The sequence below is a fragment of the Amphiprion ocellaris genome, chromosome 14 (assembly GCF_022539595.1).
Source record: "Amphiprion ocellaris isolate individual 3 ecotype Okinawa chromosome 14, ASM2253959v1, whole genome shotgun sequence".
Lineage (NCBI taxonomy): Eukaryota > Metazoa > Chordata > Actinopteri > Pomacentridae > Amphiprion > Amphiprion ocellaris.
The window spans coordinates 14,445,252-14,463,398 of record NC_072779.1 but is presented as its reverse complement, the minus strand read 5'-3'; the positions used below and the strand labels follow the sequence as shown (position 1 = coordinate 14,463,398).

General features: G+C 41.8%; 1 protein-coding gene across 6 annotated transcripts in view; it reads right to left on the bottom strand.

The window, feature by feature from the left end:
• The window catches only part of ltbp3 (latent transforming growth factor beta binding protein 3), a 40,777-nt gene extending 22,630 nt beyond the window's left edge, over positions 1-18,147 (bottom strand). For all 6 annotated transcript variants that reach the window (XM_023288461.3, XM_023288464.3, XM_023288462.3 and 3 more), the window contains exons 1-4: positions 17,549-18,147; positions 995-1,273; positions 747-910; positions 569-674 (exon numbers count right to left, since the gene is read on the bottom strand). In XM_023288461.3, the coding sequence (XP_023144229.1) occupies positions 569-674; positions 747-910; positions 995-1,273; positions 17,549-17,786 (787 nt within the window). In that variant the 5' untranslated portion in view covers positions 17,787-18,147. The remainder of the gene's footprint in view (positions 1-568; positions 675-746; positions 911-994; positions 1,274-17,548) is intronic.

The window sequence follows — 18,147 nt, the reverse complement described above, 5'->3', positions numbered from 1 at the left end:
GCATTGTCTGAGCCAGAACCGAGAGACGGAATAATAGCAGAGTGGAAAAATGTGAGTAGCCAAGATTTTCTTGAAATTCAATCTCCTAGAGTGTGATGACAGTCCTGCACTGGGCAGGTTCATAGGAACATGCTTAAGTAGAGGGTTATTTTCCACATTCTCTTTTTCTGTCTCACTGTCTGCGTGTAATTCCCGTAATTTCTTCCGTTTTCTCCTTCCAAACATTTCACACACTCCCTACCCCACCTTACCACTAACTTTCATGTACACATTTTTATAGGGGTATGAAGTAATTGTTTTAATCCAGGGCCATAATTTCATAAGGTGGAAGGTATAAATTGGTGGGAATGCTTGACATTTTTGGCTCAATAAACAATAATTATTCTCAGGGAACACACAAGATGGTGATTGCATACAAATCTACCAAGGAACACTGGAGGAAAACATCTCTTTTGGCACGTTCACATCTGAATATAAACATGAGATATTGCTGAACAAACTGTTGTGTGGCATCTACAAAGCCAGAATAGTAAATTAGAGGCATTTCCTGAAGTTGGATGTGACTCACTTGGTAGTTTGGGGCACTGATAACACTTGTTCTGTCCCCACGAGTTCCCCACACTGCCACAGCAATCCTCCTGATTGGTCAGAACAGGTAGCGGCGTGCTGTTGCACTAAAAACATGGAGGAACAATATAAGTGGAAGCAACAAACATGTGGTCAATATTCATCACCTGGGAACTCACAGCTTGTTTGGGTGTGGTCTCCTGGAAGCAGCGCCCCTTTGGTTTGTGTCTCAATGGGAACAGACGAGGCCCAGTCTTAAGAGGAGGTTTGATATCTGATGCGTCAAGAGGCTGAATGACTACAGAGGTGTCCGGCGTGTGGTGAACACGTACGTTAATCTGCACTGAAAACAGAGAAAAGGTAGATGTCAGACGCATTAAACACATCATAAACCAAACAGAAAAGTGCTGAGGCCAGCTCTAGATACCTTCTGATGAGTGGTGCCCCACTTGTGACAAAGGCAGGGTGAAAACCGAGTGTGTTTGCGTCATCTGCGTCCGCCCAATGCCTGAATGCTCCACCAGTTTCTGGCCGTCTGGCTTCAAAGGTACGGGGTACACAGGCTGCTTGTTGCCCCGCGCTGCCTGAGCTTGTCGCATCTGCTGGAGTGGAAACTGGCAGAGCCGACCGGTGAAGCCCGGAGGGCACAGGCAGTGCTTCCTGGAGCTGCATACTCCTCCATTCATACATGTCAGGGGACACACAACTGCAGAGAGACAGACCAGGAAGGAATTTGTTACGTTGAGATGTGCAGAAACTCCCACAGGTTCATAGCTATGAATCACATCAGATGAGAGGAAGAAATTACTAACACCACTGGTGCAAGAATGTAATAAAACAAAGGAAGAGGTGGAAGCATGTTTTTGAATCGATCAATATTTATTCATATTATGATTTAAGCTCCACTGAGTTCAGAGACAGATTGACTTTTATTAGATCACGTGAACGGCCTGAGGATTTAGTGTTACATAACATAAATATGGCAGGCAGAAAAAAACTTGTGGCGTAACCAGGACCACGTAAAATATTCACTTTGAACTGTACCACTGTAAAAATCACGAGCCTGACGGACTGACAGGCCGCTCTGGCCAGGAGGTTTAGCAGGAAAGCAGGTAAAGTCATTGATCTGTATAACAGCTTCATTCTGGCATATGGGAAAGATCTTGAAATCTGTGGGAAAGCTGCCGGCTGGAGAGAGGTTCATGGCATATATAGTATTCACTGCAGCTTTATTGGCTCTCCCATTGTGTTCTGTCCAACAGCAGAACAATCAGAGGAAAGAGATAGAGAGCAGAAAAAAAAAGCACAGAGGAATCTAGAGAGATTAGGCCAAACAATGTTACGAGTAGTACGACTCTGTCAGCTAATAAAGTCATAATTACAGATCATCCAGGAAGGCCATCTCATTTCAGTACCTCTTTTACATGTTATGGCTGGATAACATCCAAAGGTTTGGCCAATATGCCGAGTGTCAACACCAAGACATGCTTCAACTCCTTACTCTAAATGTATATGTAATTATGTAAAAGCAAATTATTTACAAAAACTTGCTTGTTATTTTATCAAAACAGTCAAACATCTGAAATGCTGCAATTGTAAATCAGCATAAATTATTGAACAAAGTCAAAAGGGGATTAATTAATTAATTGATCAGCAACTACTTTGATAAGTATTTAAGCAGCTGACACTTTAAGTTTGTGGTTAAGAAATTGTTGTTGTTTTGACACTTTTTGCATGTAGTAAACAAATGAGATCTAGCATAATTAGTATATGATTATAAGAACAGTAGCATTCTAATAATTAAGGAATGAATGCCAGACTGGCATCAGAAGGACTCCACTACTGTTTCAAGCAACAATGCCAAAAATTTACTACTTCTAGCTCCTCACGTGAATACTTTTAGTAGTCTTTTTTGTCCTCTTTGATAGCGAATTGAAAAACAATGTGCTTTTGACTGTTGGCTGAACAATACAAGCAACTTGAAGAGTTCAATTTTCGCAGGAGAAATTTTATAAACCAAACAAATAATCAAGAAAATGACCTGAGAAATGAGTTGATGAAAACAAACCGTATTTGCATCCCTATAGCCAGTCAAAAAAGACATAAACAAGACAACAAATGTTTCACAAGGTTTTAGTTTCATTACTCAGCACAGCTGTTTTCCTCAATGCACTTTATCCAGTTGGTTTGCTCCACATCCTCCTTTCTTTTATAGTAACACCAAAACTTTTACTTTGCCACTGTGTTTTTCTCTTTTTTCCTCATTTCTTGATGTCAACTGAGTCTTAAATTCCTTGTTAAATACGTTCAATATTGTATTGCTGTTCAGTCCGCAACACTCCTCTTCCTCCTCACCAAGATCTCAACTATCTTCCATTGTTCATCCCACATCAACTCTGTTTTATTCCTAAAAATGTAAAAAATACAGCATTCACAGGAGAGGAGAGGAGAGGAGAGGAGAGGAGAGGAGAGGAGAGGAGAGGAGAGGAGAGGAGAGGAGAGGAGAGGAGAGGAGAGGAGAGGAGAGGAGAGGAGAGGAGAGGAGAGGAGAAGGAGAAGGAGAAGGAGAGGAGAAGGAGAGGAGAGGAGAGGAGAGGAGAGGAGAGGAGAGGAGAGGAGAGGAGAGGAGAGGAGAGGAGAGGAGAGGAGAGGAGAGGAGAGGAGAAGGAGAGGAGAGGAGAGGAGAGGAGAGGAGAGGAGAGGAGAGGAGAGGAGAGGAGAGGAGAGGAGAGGAGAAGGAGAGGAGAGGAGAGGAGAGGAGAGGAGAGGAGAGGAGAGGAGAGGAGAGGAGAGGAGGAGTTGAGGCCTCTTTGTGTCGCTGAGCTGAGTGTGTGCACATGGAAGTAATTAGATGTGGACTGCCAGGGAGTCTGGGCTGCAGCGTAATTAAGGGACAAGATCACTTTAAACACAGCAGGGACATCCTCACATAGTGAAAGTCTGGCAGAAAAATGAAAGAACTTCAATGAAACACCCGTAGTGGGTAAAATATTTTAAATCTGAGGCAAGATGGATACTTCAGACGCAGCCTTTCACCACGTGACAGTGGTCTTTAAGCACCAGGACTGGGAGCAACATGCAGAATGAAGCTGGAAGGCTCAGTGGTTATGGCAGGACAAAAGATGGTGAGACTGAAGACAGACTCCTCTGACATGAGAGCTCCAGTTTCCATGGGTCAGATTTTGCCTCATTCCTGGATTTAGAATGAGAGGAAACTGGGAAAGATGCGTGGGTTGAAACTTGAGATTGCAGACTTAGAAAGAGCGCAGAGGAACCTCCCTCCAAACGTTATTACACAATGTGAACCCACAGAGACGGGGGAGATGACATACTGTAGGCTAAGTCTGGATGGAGGCCCCATCTGGCTGGGAAGGTGTCTGAGTGAGGCCTCTGATGTAGCCTCAGCTACAGAATGAACACAAAGGACAGGAGGGAAATCATATTTCAGATTGGGGTTATATCTCATGGGTGGGGACGGGGCTGGGGGGTCCTGAGAATGAAACCTTTTGACGTTGTGAAACTAGGTCAGTGTGATGACATTCTACGCAGTGCTAATCATAGAAATAATATATTTCTAAGACTTCAAGTCAAGGCTGATGTGGTGTACATTCAAATCGTATCCTTCTGTTGTTTCTGTGACTTTTCAGCTATGGTGGAAAAATCATTGAAGTCCTTTACTTCAGGAAAAAATACTAGTACAGTATTTTTTTAAAAATGCATTACAAAATAAGTTCTGCATATAAAACCCCACTACATACACTACATTTTAAAATTTTGGTGACACTTAGAAATGTCCTTATTTTTTAAATAAAAGCATTTTTTTCAATGAAGACAACATTCAATTAATCAGAAATACAGTCTAGACATTGTTCATGTGGTAAATGACTATTCTAGCTGGAAACAGATGATTTTTAATGTAATATCTACATAGAGGTACAGAGGAACATTTCCAGCAACCATCACTCCTGTGTTCTAATGCTACATTGTGTTAGCTAATGGTGTTGAAAGGCTAAATGATGATTATAAAACCCTTGTGCATTCATGTTAGCACATGAATAAAAGTGTGAGTTTACATGGAAAAAGTGAAATTGTCTGGGTGGCCCCAAACTTTTGAACAGTAGTGTAAGTATTGGCAGCAGAATATAGTTCAAATGTAGTTAAAGTATTAAGGAAAATTACAGGTTTGGTCCTCTGACTGATATATTATTATATATGACATCAAAAGATCATTACTCCTGAAGCATCAGTGTGTCAGCAGCATGTAACTGTTGTAGCTGCTGCAGGTGGAGCTGCTTTGAACTACTAAATGCACAGACTGATATACAGAGAGAGCAGATAGATCTGGGGACCCCTCAGATGATTAATGAGGGAGGAAAGAAGACAAATGAAGTTCAGATCTGTTGTCAGCTTTTGGACGTTTTCTCTAATGTTTGATTTTTGGTGAGATGCCAAATCATTTGGACATTCATTGTAATTAAACCATGTCAAGAAAGAGAAATAATTGTTTGATGGAGCTCGATAGAACAATATTTCCCTCTGGAATGGAGTGAAGTGGAATTATAAAGTAACATGAAATGATAATCTACATTACTAAATTTGTACCTAACTATAGACCTCAAGTAAATGTACTTTCTTACGTTCCACCACTGCTGGTCGGTTTGACACTGACTCATAAAACATACAGTTTTATATATTTCGTATGTTGCCTCAAACAGGAAACAAGCAATAAAAAGAGTATGCCATTCACAGCATACATAAATTATATTTTTATAGCCCTGGCATGAAGGATCGTCCACTTCAGTGGAAATTTGATCCCTTGTTTGTGTCTCCCAGCTGTTTACAGGATCAAAAATATACTTCTGATGTTGTGCAAAGTGGATGGTAGTTCTGACTAAACTTGTCTGTAACTTATGTAGCATTATATGTAAAAAAAAAAAAAAAAAAAAAAAAAAAAAAAAACGAACAGAATTTGATCCTAAAATGTCTAATCTCTCTTTTTAAGTGCCTAAACAGTTATGGAACTGTTAAGGAAGCAAAATATCATATCATAAATGGCAAAATCCCTTACTTTTCAGGCTAAGCGCTTCATTGACATCCGGTATTTACATGAGTTAAACTTTGTTTTGTTACTGTTGCACATTCTTCGATCTCATTTCTATATTCTTTTCTACATACCTCCATAGCAACACATTTTAACAGCACCTTCTAAGACATCTGGAGACGCTTTTTGCAGCAATTTAAATAAAAGATCCAACTTTACAAAAAAAAACCAAAACAAAACAGTACATTTACGCAGTGAATGAAACTGCCTAATGTGATTTTCCACTTACTTAGAGTCTGGCTGGGCAAGTGGAAAAACACTATTTCCACCAATCTAAATTTCCCTTTATTTTTTTTTTTACTGTAATTAGGGCAGAAAAAAAGCATTTAACTTCAGAAAAAGTAAATTTACTGGCAAATCCAATCAACATCACTGCAGACAGGTGATTATCAGGTAAACTCGTCCGCATACAGTGGTGAGGAAAGTTTCCAGCTTCATTAGCATTAAGTCAAATCTCCCAACAGCAGGTGGCATTACAACACGCCTCTATTATCCTGATTACTGGATTCTGTTTAAATTAGCCGTCTCATTTCTGTTTGTCTCCACGGCTCCAGCAAGACTGAATGATTTGTGTGTTTTAGAGACTCCCTTATTTCACATCTGCCTCCTTCATTTAAGCTCGAGGAACGCTGGCGATGCACAGGCTAATGTTTTCTGCAGATCCTGTATGTAAACGGGCGTATGAGTGCTATTAAGTGGTGGGCGTAGCGTCTCCCGGAGAGTCGCTGTGGTTGACTACATACTGAAAAGAGCAGAAAAGCTTAAAAAGTTGAGATCATAAGGAGGATTTTACTTTCCAGCGGGCTTTCCCTTTTAAATCATCACCTCGGAGTTCATTAGTAGAATTTATGATCCAAAATCGCTCATTGACTGTCTTTGTCGGCCTCAGTGGCAGCCGCCCTCTGTTTGGTACCACACCTTTGTCTTTAGAGATCTTACACATTCCTGAGATGAGAGGTGGTGTGTTATTAAAAATCAAAGGTGCCTAAGAGTTATTTAGTGGTCTAAATGAATGTGAGGCATGAATAGGGCTGGCTGCCTGAATGGAGGAGGGGGTGGGACTTGTGATTTGGAAGCTGGTATGTTATCGTGAACATTATTTTCCACATGCTCCAGTCAAAGAGGGAAGTGAAGAACAATCCATTTTGCATGTGTGGCACTCAGATCAGCACACAGCGTTGTTCGATTCACTTTCATTTCACTGAAAACACCCTGTGCTGTCATTGAATACACTGCCATGTCTCTCTAAAGTATGGCTTCATTTAAGCTAAGAAAACATTCAAAGCTGACTTTATCCTTTGCTGTCACGTCTTTGAAACCTAATTTAATATTGAACATCAGCTTTCAGGTACGTTCCAGGAGTCAGGCAACGTGTAATTTTCCCACACAGTGCTCACTTCAACTACAAGGGCAATCTGAGCGGCATAAAGAAACAGAAGGAGGGAAGTCTGTTTGTCTTCAAGCTCTTATCTTTCTTCGAAATGTCACCATTAACTACGAGAGGAGAAAAACAGATTTCTTCACAGCACGAGAGAGTAGAGAGAACATATATCTGTCATTTATATCATATATCTGGGAAAATGAGGGAATAAAGCAGCACGGAGCACAGAGGAGGGATGTAAAATCCAGAAAATAAAGAATAATGGGATGTTTCAGAGGGATTATTGTGATTCCCAGACACTTTTGTTTTTCATTTAAAAAAACATACTGTACATTCCTCAACTGCTAAGTAAGCAAGCCAAGCGTAACAAGCAGGACATGGAAGCCATGTATGTCTGAAAACACATAAAGACAGACTCAGATGCATGTTTTACCACATAGCAGGTAATAAACTGTGGCGACAATCGACTATTACTCTCACTTGTTTTGCAAGCTGAAGAGAAAAAAGTGTACTTCTGACAAAAAAAAGAAAGAATGAAAGAAAGAAGGGAAAGCTTGTCCTTTGAGTGCCCTGTGAACACCCACCCACCAACCCACCCACCCACCCACCCACTCACTCCTGTCTGTCTGGAGATGACGCATCACAGGCCCCCCTCCCGCCACAGGGTCCTCTCAGCCACAGCCGCACCCTCCCAGCACAAAAACAACAAACTGCAGTCCTACAAACCGCAGCTCGCTGAAATAAAAGCTACTGCAGACATAATCTCCAACCATACGCATGATACAATGCTTTGATCTGTCTCATTCTGTGACTAGAGTCTTCTGGCAGGATAGCAATTTACCCAGCGTGCAGGATTCAGACACCAAAATCAGTGACGATGCCCACTGAGTCACTTTCACTATGATTCAGTCTGAATCAACCCACTCGGAGATTTTAAAATGAATGTTTTTTTGGTTAACATGCAATCATTTCCATGACCTCGCTGGTTGATGTAGTAATACACACTATGATACGATCGCAAACCGAGTTTCCACTGGTCGTGTTTTCCAATTGTTGCTGATGCAGACTTCTAAAACACATCTTGGACTGCAGTTTCAATGGAAGAAATTATCACAAATGACATCAAACTAAATGTAGAAGCTTTTTTTGGTATAAACCTTCATGTATTTATTTACATGATTAGTTATCTTCATCAGTGTTTCTCCTATAAGTTTCACAAGGTTCATTAAAGAGCCCATATGAAGCATATTTACAGGTTTGTAATTTTATTTATTGGGGTCTATTAGAATATGTTTACATGCTTTAATATTCAAAAAACATGTTATTTTTCTCCTGCTGTACATTGCTTCTCATCCTCTGACTATAATATGCCCTATTAGTTCCTGTTTCTTTAAGGCCCTCCTCCTGAAACGCTCTTATCTGTCAGCTGACCTGATGAAAGTGAGGTAATGTTGGTTACACGCTGTAACCCCAGATCTCTGAGTATAGGGATGTAGCCGTAGCAGAAGAAGCTCTAGCGACTGCAAGGTAGCTGCTCATTCTTTGAGTATGTACCAAACTAATTGCAAGGCCAGGCGTTATGCAAATGTGTTACACGGTGACATCGATGAGCACCAGAAGCAAAGCCTGGACTTCAAAGGAGGCGGTTTAGGCCATGAAGGAGCAATGTTTTCTGTAGGAGAAAAGCAGTTTCACTGGTGTGGACTTTGAGGTTTGTAAGCGTGCAGACCTTTTACATGCACATAAAAGTGTGTACCACTATGCTACCACATCCGAAAAACAAAAACTCTAAAAGCATAATATTTGCTTATTAACCCTCTGAAACCCCAAACCCATTTGATGTGGATTTGAAAGACATTTTAGACTTTAAAAATGCAAAGATTATGCCATTTGTCAGCACCAGAAATTGTAAAAATTGCTGCAGTATGTAAGGTAAATCCAAACCAGTCGGCTACCAGTCACACAACATAAAAACATCTCTAATCTCTAAAAGGAAGAATACAACTGAACTTAAAATTGTTTTATTTCAGCAAAATAATGTTATTTTACAATCCTCATTCAAAACATTGCCAAATATTAGGCATGTAGTCTAAGCAGATTCTGTAAAAAACTAAAAATTTTGCACTCTGACACACAACTGTGAAGCTTTTAGTAACTCAGCTGAGACCAACAGTAACATAATAAAAATTCGGTGAGTTTTTTTTTAGCACAAATGGCTTGAACTGCAGGCTGTGTTTACACAGAGCAGACAGAAGAGTATGGAAATGGAGTCAGGAAAAAAAACAGAAATAGAACCACCATTTTTCTAGTTTTGGCAACAACTGTGAGCACAAAAATGTTGTACATGTCGATCACCTTTTTTACTTCTTTTTTTTAAATCATAGAGATTCAACTTCTCTCTGCTTCGAGTCATGGTTGTGTTGCTTCCATAGAGCTTAAAGACTTCAGAGGGTTAATGCCCACATTAAAACATAACCACTGAAGCTTCATATCATACTGCCTCAGTCTGGTGTGGCATATGAAAGTGGTGAGATACAATTTGTGTCAACGCCCTGCCAGAGAAACCAAAACAATGACTTAGAAATAGCTAAAAGCTGCACGGAGCTACATTGACTCTCATTTGGTTCAGCACTGTGACCTTTTCACAGTACACAGCCATTGTTATAAGCACTCCAGTTAAACAGTATCCCTCTTCATGGTATTTTTTAACTTCTCTGACGCGACAGACTCATGACTAAACAACGCTGGCTGCAGTAAATGGCAAACACAGTTTCCACCAGGGCCCCTGTTTTAAAAGAGAATAGAAGACTGGCTCCCATCATGACGTGCTTCCCTTCACCATCAGCTCCAAAGCAGGAAACCACGTCCCCAAATACACCTACCATCCACTGGCACTGTGAGACCACATACCGCTCTGAGTGCACAGCGACGTATGAAGTGGGTCAGACTGCTGCAGCTGAGCCAGACGTTGGGAGTAAATGACATAATCACTGCCTTTTCACAACACAAACCTGACTACGCATTCCTCCTCCCCTCTACACAACTCTCCAACCCCCAAGAAACTCTGAGCAGCCTCTGCTTCAGCTAACCAAACAATAGTGCTGCCCTTTGCCTGGATTGAGCGCTGTCACCAAAGGCCTTCATTACCTCTCGCAGTCGGCCTAAAACAACAGTTTGTTAACGTTACAGAGAGTGGGGGATGACGACGAGCAAAAACCCCTCCTGAAGCGGCCATCATCGGGAAGATCAGGAAGGATTTGAGTGGGAAGGGTTGCAATTATCTAAATCTAAATCAAACTCTCCTTTGCACAACGTGATTTTCACATGCCATGGAAATATGCGATGTGGTTTACATAGCTCTTGGGTGGGCACAAATCCAGTGTTGCCCTGTCACTCCCCTATGGCAGAGATGTTTGTGGAAAGAGAGCCAGAGAGTCAGACAGGATCTTGGCACCGCCGCAGATGATGTCATATAATGAGTATCTAAAAGCCTGAGCTATAGGGACTGGAGGGCAGGCAGGTAGAGGAGTGCTGACAGTGCTCTGCTGAGATTATGTCAGATACCTGCCCTGTGGGATCCTCAGCAGTGCAGCGCGTGGCAGGTAATGTCTGCAGGCTACACAGTCTCAGAGAGGCAGCACTGGCAGAGTGCATGTTATTCTGTTTACCCTGGCTAATCGCTACAGCTACAGGGTCCTGCACGGTGTGGGTGCAGTCCCGAGCGCTCGCATTCCTCCGAGCGGCTTTAAATAACTGCTCCGTTTCTCCCCCCTTGCTACGCAAATGGGAGGAGAGTGTTAAAGATGGCAAAGAAGGTTGTTTGTTTGAGTTGGGTTCAGTACGTTGCTCCTGAGGACGCTCACATGCAAACATACACACTGTTCCCTCTTTTAAAAAGCCAACTCTAATTGCCGCTTTGTTTTCCAGTTTGAGTTTAATGTGATCCTTTTCAACCAGGAGGAGCGTGATTTCATAGAGAAACTCCTGCAATGAAAACAGAAAGAACTGGAAGGACTGTGGATTGAAAACCTTTCAACAACCACGTTTCTTTTGGGAAAAAACGGGAAGAAACTGATTAATGTTCATTGTGAATATTTGTTCTACTAACTTTGTGATTAAAATTGGACACACATTCATCACATTGTTGGACTGTCAAACTGATTTAAGAGCAGGAAGCGCACAACTAAAGCTAATGGAAACTGTTTTCAGTCCAATTTGTTAAACTCTGCAGCACAGACACTCAACATATTATCAGCACTATATGATAAAACAATGTTCCTGGATTATATTATAACAGGGACACTTTTTTCACAGGGACTTAAGATTTATTTATGCATACATGGCATGTTTATTTTCTTGCAAATTTTCACAGCACCATCGCATGTGGTTCTGTATCCTGATCCCACTTGTAGCTAGAGGTTAATAAGCTCAGAAGACCCCAAATAACCCCGTGTATTATTTTTTCCAACAAGCATAAATAGACAGAGCGAGGTGACAGAATGTGCACCCATATTAAAACTCAGCCTTGTCAAGAGTTTCACGCTCAGGCCGCAAATCCACACGAAGCCCATTTCCCCAAATGTAGGAAGCTTTCACAATTAATGAGCTGCAAATGAATGTGCATGAGACTCCCTCACGATTGTGTATGTTTGTGTTTGAGAGGGTGTGAGAGCGGGAGCCATGCCCAGCTTCGCCTCTGAGTTCAGTCCAACCTGCGGCAAAAATCCGGAGTGCTGCAGGTTTTTGGTTGCCTGTGTTAGACCGCCTTCTCCAAAGTTTGGCATGAGAGAAAGAGGAGTGTGTGGGGAAGAGCAGAGGGCTTTGAAAGGTAAAATAAACTCCCCTCCCTAAATAGAGAGAAAGTAGAACCAGGCTCGCCTACTGTATTTAACTTGACTTGTCTTCATTTTCAGGCTCCCATGGACCTCTGACCTATGCCAAGGGAAAACCAAAACAAACCACAAGGCTACTACTGTCGCTTTACTCTAAATACAAAACCACATGGGAAATCCTGAAATAGCCATTTCCACTCATCATCATGCCCATTTTAGGGGAGACAAGTCCAGACTGGGATACGATAAGGCCTCCTACGTAAGATGAGGCCCCGTGCTCTCATTTATTCCAGAAAAAGATGGGAATCCAGATCAGCTTGGACGTCTGGAGCCCCGACAATGATGAGATGCTGCTGAGATGCAGAGAAGAGACGGAGGGCTGTCTGGGAGCCGAGCAGCTGCTGTCAGTAAGGCTGATATATGGGATGCCTCTGTGCTAGCAACGGCAAAGAAAAAAAATTAGACTTGGACTAATTCTTGTTGGAAAAACCACACTTCAATCACAACGACTGAGGCCTGTGTACAGATTTTTATGTAACCACTGTATTTTGGAGGGATTTCTTTGATGACTGCTGAAAATAAAGCCAGACAGATGCACACACATATACAAAAACACCTTTTCTAACCATTTACAGAAAGCGCAGAAGATAAAAAAAACTGTATATAATAGGTGGCTGTTAGGTATTTTGTCAGCCAAACACATGGAGATCATCACAAAGATAGTTTTGATCTGCCAGTAAACAGCCTCAGGTTGAAGAGAGATATGGAAAAGAGTGTGCAATCAGATCAGCATGCAGTTTTGACATTTAAAAATCCAACTTTCAACCCCTGTCACATGCAATCTTGCTTTTTTCTATCTCGCTACTCCTACTGAATGCTGTGCTACACAATAAGAGAAATGTAATAAGTAAAACAATATGCACTCATTCTTTCATTCCTGACATAAACGATAACAACGTTTCTGCCTCCGCCCCTGCAGAGCCCTGTGATGACTTACACAGATACCATGCGGAGTCAATGAAAAGGCTATAAGTGTCAACTTTTCACTGCCTGCCAACACGCCTGGGAGGATTTCAGGTTTCTGGGCTTTCATCAGTTTTAGGAAGTGTACAGGGAAGTATAGATCTATTTAATGGCCTGTGGATTCCCTGGAAACATATGATGAGAGCATATCTGACATATTTTAAATGCACTTGCAGTGGCGCAGGTATAAAATGATTACAAAAGTAGATGCTCCCATGGCATTTTCTGTATATACTGTGGATTAAATGGAGCTAATCTGCTATTTACTCAACCATGATTGATGCTCTCTAATCTTTGTCTGTGTTTGCGCTCTCTCAAAGACATATAAAGTAGAAAGGAGCCGCCTGTCATTCAGGTGGTTTATTCTTGTGTAGAGCAGGTGATTCAGACTGAGACAGTCTGCTCTGTCTGAACATCTGGGTTGTGATCATTCTTATTGTCTGTCCCAGTCTGGAGCAGCATAATTACACCCTGCTCAGATGGCTTATTATCTATATTTATTACTTGATATAAATTTAGGTGACTGATGTTTAGGAACCAAGTTTTAAAAAGTCAAGAGTCTGGAAGCAAGTAAAGTTAAAAGTTACTAAGTAAAGCAAGCAGCATACCAGAGTAAAACGCTGCTGGAACAACTGGCAGAAACTAAAAGCAATTGTTTCAAGCTGCTCTAATCAATGTGTAATCAATTTACTACATGCATATGAGGATCAGATGCCTCCTGACTCAACCGTTCCCCTCAGCTCACTGGTTTAGTTTTGGGTCATCGCTCTACTAAGGCAGCTGTCTTCGGCCGATAATGACCTATCACACATATATATGAAAATTTATTTTAGAACATACCACAGCAAAATGTGCCAAGAGTGATTTAGGAATGGTGTCGTCGCATAGTCTGTGGAGCAGAGCACTTCCAACTCCATTGTTTACAAGACTAAGCACTGTCTGCAGCACATGTAGCAGAGAATAAATAGCAGCTGTGATAAGTCATTTAGTTTGCGAAATTTGTTGAGGGAAACTGAACAAAGAATGATCCGATAATTTTTGCTTTTCAGTGTAACTCTGAAAAATTGTATGTATATATACATATATATTGGCAAATATCTTGATACCAGAGTTTATAGAAATCCCCAAGATATAATTTTTAATATCATCTAAAGTACAGACACTCCTCTTTCTATTAAACTGATACAGAGGTGCTGTATTGAGGTGACGTATTGTATTGCACGAGGGATCCACCGATTATTGGCCTGCCCGTTTATCCGATCAAATGTTTAGCATATTTTCGATCATGTGTATTGTTTGTTGTTTTTTAAGCTATTTCCATAATAGAATAAATTAATTTTAAAACAGTTCTACTTTGGCTATGAATCAGCAGCCTCTCTCTATCTGTTGTCACCACACTGTGGTCTTGAGCAACATTCCGCCTACAGCAATATCTGATGCCTTTCACAACACTGCAGGATAAATCCTGAAAGCTTTTCTCTTAATGAAACATATGCAAAACATAAATAAACAAATGAATTTCAACAAAGTTTTGTGGCGGATGTTCGGGTTTTTAAAACTATCATGATGTTTATCTTTATTGTAAATGTATAACATTCCAAATACAATTTATCGGTCCGATTGATCACTTATAATTGGTACTGGTATCAGCCCAGGAAAAGACATATTTTTCAACCAACATAATGCCACCATAATCCAAATCTCTGAACATAACCTGCTCCAGACCAGGTTAATCTGCAGCATAGGTTACCATGGAGACCTAGTTGATTAAAGAGAGACACATTTGTGACATTGAAAACTCTGACTTAAAGCTCAACACACCTCGCTAACACACTAATCTCATTCAGTTGTTCAGTTTCCAGACATCTGATTGGACTGGTGGACCATGCAGCTGAGCTGAGAAAGATGGTGACTACGACTGCTACATACTTGTCACCAAACATCAAGATTACGCGACTAGTAAAAAAGAAAAATGGGAATGGAAAGGACGACTTCTTCCAGCTACACAAGCAGCTTATTAGTCACATGGTTTATCCAACTGTCAGTCTGCCACCACCATCTCCGTTTAGCCCACTGATGCGTCAGAAACTGCTGGATCAACGTGAACCTACAGACCTACATTACCGTCCATTGAGCCACAGCTCTCACATGCCTAAAAATATCAAACATTAGCTGGTTAAAGCTATTAATGGAATTTTGCTTGCATTTATCAGTTTAATATCACTGTAAAAACTCAAAGCGTTCCTCCTTGGAAGCACAAACCTCCACCACTGATCCATTCTCCAGCTGTTTGAAACAGAAACTTGGGTTTGTCATCCTCATGTTTTCAGTCACTTACTCATGTCAACCTGCCCAGTGAAGGTAAAAAAAAGATTTTGAAAAAGCTTCTTGCTCTATTAAAGTTATGGCCTTGAAATGACATTCATGTGTTGGCCAAAATCCCAGAAACCAGATCATGACTAAAACCTGACTGTTTTTTGGGCCTCAACTTGTTTGTTCACCCAATTCAGTCTTTGAAAATCCTGGTACGTACTAAAGCACACAACCTTGGCGATATTTCTAGGCTTACACACTCTGACAGGAACCATACTGCTCCTGAGGAAAGGTTTAGTTGGGTTTATTCACTCTGGGCCTCAGCCTCTCTGCACTGGCATCACAACCACTCAAATATGGAAAAGTCTTCATATTGTTGCTGCTATAGCCATGGCCGTTTTAACACGGGAGAGAGAAATTTCCACTTGTCCACACCACATTCCAGCGCTCACACTGAACAGCACACATCTCCTCTCCAGGCTGAAGTCGAAACCCCCTCTATCCCTCTCCAGCGAAAAACTCATACAACTCAGCGAGGATCTTTTCAGATAAATCCAGCGAGGCAGGTCACTGTATGGCAGATTCGTTATCCAGACCAAATGTGCAGCAGCGTGAGGTATTCCTGGAATTTAATGTCTCTCCTGAATTATTTGACACAGAAGCTCCAAAACGTGACGCACTACAAGGAAACCGGGGGAGAATAAAGGGGGAGAAGACCGGTGTCCGAGCCAAGTCTCTGACTCCACGCGGTGTCAAAGAGGAACAATTCGCTCACGGCGCTACGAGGAGGATTCACTTAGCCTCGATTAAATCCAGCCTGCTTACCTCCACATGGGCATACCAGAGAAAACAGCTGGAGAGGCTGCATGTGTACCGAAAAACGACAGCTTCTCTGTGCAGAACTGAGTGAGAACTGTAAGAAGCAACACAGGACTGATTTATTCATACTGATTTTCATTTGATCTCCACAGGCATCGCTTAAGAGCCATTTGCTGTTTAGTAGTGCTGAATCTTAAAATCCAAATATAAAAACATGTGTTCAAGCACACAGGGAGACTGATGAAGTTTAAGAATTTAGAGGGGAAAATGGTGGTTTTAAAGTTACAAAGATATGAGGGATGAGGGAAACGATTCTGGTTCTGAAACATAAGTTCTATTGCAGCTTACATATACTAAATGTGGCTTTTACTTTCATTAATAATATTGAGTTCATATCAATCAATGTGAAATTATGTTGATGAAACAGAGACAAAGCAACTGGCAATCATTCAGCAATAAAAAATAACTCGGACCATGTGTATCATAGTGTTTTAACCATATTTTCTGGATTTTTTTTCCTTTCTGAGTAGCTCATTCTCTGCACTGCGTAATTTAAAGTAAGGAGGATCAGTCAGATCCATTTCTGGGCCGGAGACTGACGTAGACTGCAAGGCTCCATGGCTCACCACAGCTGATCTGATACAGCACAGAAAAGGCTCCACTCATGCCAACCAGACACTGGAAGTCAAAGTCAGGGGGGTGAAAGTATAGATGTTAAGAGTACATTTATATGCTATGTAATGAGCCATGCCTTGCTAATTAAAGTGCAGCATGGGAGCAGTTTCCAGCGATGCCGTGGAGGGTAAACCCCACTCACCTCGCCTCAGCCACCTCTTTATTTGCGGAGCAGAGTTGACACAAGACTTAATGGTGTGAATTCAATTCTTAATTTTTACTCAATTATCTGCCACTTGACAGGTAAATTTGTTCAATATTGCTCCTTTGGTTTGTGATTACTTCATTTATTTGTTGTCTGGTTGGTTTTATCCTTTGTTTTTTAATGTCTGCTTTGTGTAGCATCATTAAATTTGCTGTCTTGCATCTGTATGAGACACAAGTACAACTTGGACCAACTTCAAATTAACTCAAAGCTGAGGAGGCTCATTCTGCACAATGAGCACTTTCACTTTGGATACTTTCCCTGCTGTTACTGCTTTTCAAATCAGGAGTTTTCCTATGTAATTCAGCACAAGTGGACCCTGTAACTTAACTGAGAAGCTAATCATAAAACTTTTCCTACCACTGCCTTGTTATAACATTCAAATGTGGTCTGAAGGCCCATCATTTCGTGCGTATTTACGCATTTTTATGGAGTTCCATAGCAATTTCATTGTCCACAAAAAGGTGCATTTATGAGTAAACCAACAGGCCTCCCTCACCTCCCCAGAGGCTCCACAGAGGGGAAAAAACCCATAAACCCGGAGGTCAGGGCAGCACCATTAGTTAATCGCAGCGGCCTATTTATATGCCCTCATAAATAAAGCGCATTGTTCCAGCCTCCCCGTCACTCACCGACCCTGAAGCCCTGTCCGATGAGCGTGTCGGCCGCCTGCCCGTTCTCGGCGATCAGCGTGGTGTTGTTGCCCTGCTCGCAGGTATCCTGACACTGTCCCTTCAGGCAGATCCGCTTGCAGATGAGCGGCGCGATGACCACCTTGAAGCGCTCCCGTGTGGAGGAGCGCTCCATGCACCACACCAGCCTGTGGACGCTCAGCCAGATGACAAGCAGACGGGCGATCAGAGAGGGCATCCTGGCATCCTTCACTGCCCTCCACAGAGACCCGGGGACATGCAGATCACAAAGCTCCCAGCTCCGAGGCTCCTGCTGTATGAACACCGAGGGGGAATTTTGGACGTCTCATACGGCAAAGAGGAGAGAAGAAGAAGGAAAAAAAAAGAAACGCGCGTCCTTCCTCCTGTTTTCTCCTCAAGGAAAAAGAAAAAGGAAAATCACTTCCCTCGCAAGTGATCCGTCTGCGGAAACGAGGCGTTTGGCATCTTTGAAAGTTTTCTAGATCTTTTCAACAACAATGAAAAAGTTGCCCCTCGCTTTTGTGGCTCTTCCTTCTTCTCGCCTGTTGCTTTGGAGAGTTGGGCAGAGTGCGTATGTG